At 55.0% G+C, this 4,247-nt stretch overlaps 1 protein-coding gene across 1 annotated transcript in view; it reads left to right on the forward strand.

Annotated features, from left to right (window-relative positions):
• SEPT9 (septin 9) overlaps positions 1-4,247 on the forward strand; it is a gene marked incomplete at its 5' end in the record, with an annotated part of 63,927 nt that overhangs the window by 50,399 nt on the left and 9,281 nt on the right. Inside the window, one exon of the mRNA XM_009326521.1 lies at positions 3,519-3,636. Within this exon, the coding sequence (XP_009324796.1) occupies positions 3,519-3,636 (118 nt within the window). The remainder of the gene's footprint in view (positions 1-3,518; positions 3,637-4,247) is intronic.

Consider the following 4,247-nt stretch of genomic DNA (forward strand, 5'->3'; position numbering starts at 1 on the left):
TGTGCCCAGCCATGATAATGTGTACCCAGCTGCTCTGTTTTCCCCAGCCCCATAGCAAGAGGGGACGGGGGAGCAACCAGCACCGGCTGGGGTGGGCTGGAGCCTTTCGGGCAGCTCCTGCTCCAGCCCATGCAATTCCCTTAGAGCTCCTCCACCCCCTCCCAGCAAAGCCCGAAGTGTGTATGTGTCTAGTTGCAAGTTAATAATATCGGGGACCATTTGGGGAAGGGGAAGAAAACAGATGCTTTTTCTTCCTGAGCTCTACCGTCTCTTTCGTGATCTGCTTGGAGCAGATTGCGTGAACCCAAAATGAAATAACTCGCTTTCTCTTGCTGTCTTGTGTATTTGTATATCTAAGGGTTTCAGTGCTAATCCTCGCCAGGTTCTGGCATCGATGCTTTGTGGAGGTGAACCAAGTTCAAACACCCGGTGGAGGGCAGCGCTGCTGTGCCTGCAGCTTGTCATGGGATGGTGGGGGTTAAACACCAAAACTGGTCCCCGCAGATACCAGCAGAAGTCCCTGCTGTCCTGGGCTGTGCCTCGAAGCAGGAGTTTAAGAGGAATTAGGTCTGGGCTTGCCCCATCGTGACCTTGGCCATGTCTGCCTGGGTCTGTACCGGGCTATTAGTGCAAATCAGGCTCTTTGCACTCGTGATCACCTTAAGCCATTTATTCTCCTTTGGTGTCTTCACCTGAACGTGACACCTAGCGACAGGGCTTGTTCTTAGTGAAAAGAATCACTTTCTTTTAAATACTTAAGGTTTTTTGGGGCTACCCAGCGGGAATTGGTAGAATATCTAGAAACTTGCAAAATACCCTAAAAACATACAGTTTGCCTTTCTGGGGAGTCCCTTGGTTCTCCAGGATGGAGCAGGGAGGTGCCCATGGGAGGTGACCTCCATGGATGAGGCACTTGCAGAAGCCCATCGGAGCAGAGTCGTGTAAAAGGTGCCTTGGGCTCTTCTGGCTTTGGCTGCAGACCAGTGTGGGACACGGTCACTGCGCCGGCGTGGATGCTGGTGGACATGGGCAGGGGTGTGGGCTGGCTCTGGCTCTGCCTCCTGCTCTCAGGCTCACTGCCGGCATCCTCCGGGTATTGGTGAGGGCCCGGTAATGGGGCTCTTACGTGTCAGTCGAGCTGAAACTCAAATGTCTGGCTGACTGTGAATTCGTCTGCATCGGCTACATATGCATCCTGGTCTTCACTCTGAAAGAAAAGCTGATGAAAGAGGCAGGAACACAGTGTCAGTAGGGAAGAGGCTTTTAGAGGGGAAAAGTTGTTTGAAAAATAGCAAAGAGAGAGGAGGGGAAAGAAGTCTGCTGGGAAAGGAGCATAACTGCATTACTTCCTTGGAGGTCTGGGAAATACATTATGCAGAGCTCCAAACAATGTTTGCCAGCAGCAAGTCTGCTTAGATGTGTCCATGGGGGTTTCCTTGTGTTTTTTTTTTTTTTTTTTTTTTTTTTTTTTTTTAATAGCCAAACTCTTTCTTTCCTGGGGCCCAGGGTGATCTGTGACTCCTGAGTTTGTGTTAGGAATTCATTTGTCTGCACGCTAATGACGTGCTCTGGGCCACGCGTGCCGTTAGCGTGCGGCGAGAAGATCCACCTGGCACGGTCCAGCCTGATCCCTGGGAGAGGAGTGGGTTTGGCCAGGGAAGGGCTCAGCTGGGTCACCAGTGCTGGCTGTGCTGGAGCAGCCTCGAGCTGCCCTTTTCGGATCAGCCGGATCTGAGTGGGCCTCTCCGGGGCTGGATGTCCCTCCCTTGGCACTGGAGCTGGGCAGCGATGGCCTCGCGGGATGGTGACTGCCTGGTGACTGCCGAGGAGCAGGATCAGCCCCTTCCCTTTTGCACTCGTGTGACTCTTGCTGGCTTTGCAGGAGCCATGCTGGGTCTGTGGGGGTCTTTGAGCCCTTTCTAGGGCCCGAGAAGACCATGGTGGAGTTTGGCTTGAGCGTGTTGGCAGTAGGTGCTCTCTTGGCCATGTTCTCCCTGAGCACTCTGCTCTGCTCCGTGTTCCCCCATGCAGGGCTCCTGCTGGGTGCCTGCTCGCACCTGGGCATTTTAAGTCACTGTCCCATTTATTTTGGTTTCTTCCCTGTTGCCATGGGCCTCTGGTTTGTGGCACGGGGCTGGTCTGCCCTTCGGGAGGTCTCATTCTTGGCCCCAGCTCTGCCACTGAAGCCTACGGCTCCTCCGAAAGGTGACTTCGCCTCTCTCTGCCCCAGTTTCACCAAAGATGAGTTGGCTCCTGTCCTGCTGGCACATGCCACCACCGGAGGTCATGAGGAGGTACAAGCGGCAGAGGTGTCCCTTTGCTTCTGGGGCTCTGGCTCTGACCTTCCTGCCCCTTCCCTGTGTGCTTTCAGCGAGGGCTCGTTTCAAACAGTCTCCTTAATGCACGAGCACCCCAAAGGTGTTCCTGTACCCTGGTCTCCCCTGGGACCTCCAGGTTTACTTTTTCAAGGCAACATCTGCTCAACTGTCCTGCATGGGTGTGTGTCCCCATCACCTCCAAAGCCACCGAGGGGGACCCGCAGCAAGTGGAGGCGTCCCAAGGAGGGCTTTCCTCTAGCTGGCTTGGGAATCCCCAGCAGTAAAAACACCTTCAGGGAGGACTGAGGAGCGAGGGAGGGTCATGGCCAGGCACCCTCGCTGCTGTCTGCAGCTGGACTGCAGCCCTTGGACGTGGAGCAGCGTGGCACCCGAGGTCGCGTCCGTGCTGTCAGCGGGAATGTTTAGCAGGGAGGGATTTCCCGAGGGGCTGATCATTGGGGTTATGCAATCTGTGCAGCTTTCCTCTGCTGAGACTTTCGTTGTAGAGATTTTCTGACATTTTTGCCCTCTGGAACAAGCACCATCTCTTCTGTGTTGTGTGAACCCCTGGAGAATTAGCAGAGCCTTTTTTAATCCCAACCGATGGATGCGAGATGCAATCCTTGCTCGTGCACGACAGCGGGCTGGTGCTCAGTGCAGGAGGGAGTGTGAGCAGGAATAGTCACCTGTGGCCATTTCCACGTCATGCTGTCCTTGGATGGTGGGTGACAGTGGGTGACAGCTTGGATAGGGCTGGAGGAGGTTTCACGCCGTGGTCTCTCCCCAGCTTGATTTGTACATCGCGGGTGGGCTGGCCCCACAGCCAGCATCGCCAGGACGCGTTCATCCCAGCTTCGCCAAGGACGCGTATTGCTTTGGGCAAGTTCCTGCAGTGCTCTGTGGCCAAGCATCCGTGCAGAGAGAAAAGCCCTCTCCCACTTCACGGGGCTTTGCGAGGGTTCGCAGGCGATAGCGGAGTGCTTTGAAAGGGAGATGTTTTAAGTGTTTGTCTGCAACCGCCTCTGAGACGGACGTGTGCTGTTGTGCTTTTAAGAAAATGTCTTTATTTGTCCTATCTCAAAGGAAGCGATTCCCCCTCTGTGTCTAGTCTTTGAAGGCCCCCTCTCTGCTGGGGGATTGCAGCAGCCCCCTACCTCGCTAGCGGTGTGCGAATCCCCTGTTTTCTGCTGCATTTTTCAGGCTCCGACCGCTAGACATCGAGTTCATGAAACGCCTGAGCAAAGTCGTCAACATCGTCCCCGTGATTGCAAAAGCCGACACGTTAACGCTGGAGGAGAGGGACTACTTCAAACAAAGGGTAAGGGGCTGGCGGCTCTTATCTGGGCTCCCATCTCTTGTCCCCCATCCCCTCCTGCCCCTTACCCCTCCCCAGCTCCCCCAGCCTTCCCCCGGCAGGGCTGGGAAGGCGAGCACCTGGCCAGGAGCCCAGCGCATTCCTCCGGCTGCAGCTCTGAGCGATCCCACGTGGCCGGAGGAAAGGCCCGTGCTCCAAGCAGTTCCTTGTGTTTCTCTTGGATCTTTGTCAGTGCAGGATAAGTTTCGAGCTCTAAGTCTTGGGGCCTATTTCTCCTGCCTCCTTTTTTATTGTTGTTGTTATTTTCAGGCTGGGTTCTGTTATTTTGGGAGGTTGATGGTGCTGCACATAGAGGCTGAAAAACCCTTCCTGTGCAGCATCATACACTGATACAGGAACCAGGAAAAAAAATGTGTGGGTTTGCTGAGCTCAGCTGGGCAAGATTTATGGGGGAAGCAAGGCATGAAATTCCCTTGATCGCCTTGGTTGGGAGCTGGTGGTGGGGAGCCGAGGAGGCTGTCTGGATCCACAGCAAGGCATGGGCTTCCCTCCGTGCACGCCTGGTGCTGCCAAGAGGTGACGATGCCCCTCTTTGGGGTTCGGTAAGGTGCTAT

This window comes from Pygoscelis adeliae, unplaced genomic scaffold (assembly GCF_000699105.1).
Source record: "Pygoscelis adeliae isolate BGI_AS28 unplaced genomic scaffold, ASM69910v1 Scaffold61, whole genome shotgun sequence".
Lineage (NCBI taxonomy): Eukaryota > Metazoa > Chordata > Aves > Sphenisciformes > Spheniscidae > Pygoscelis > Pygoscelis adeliae.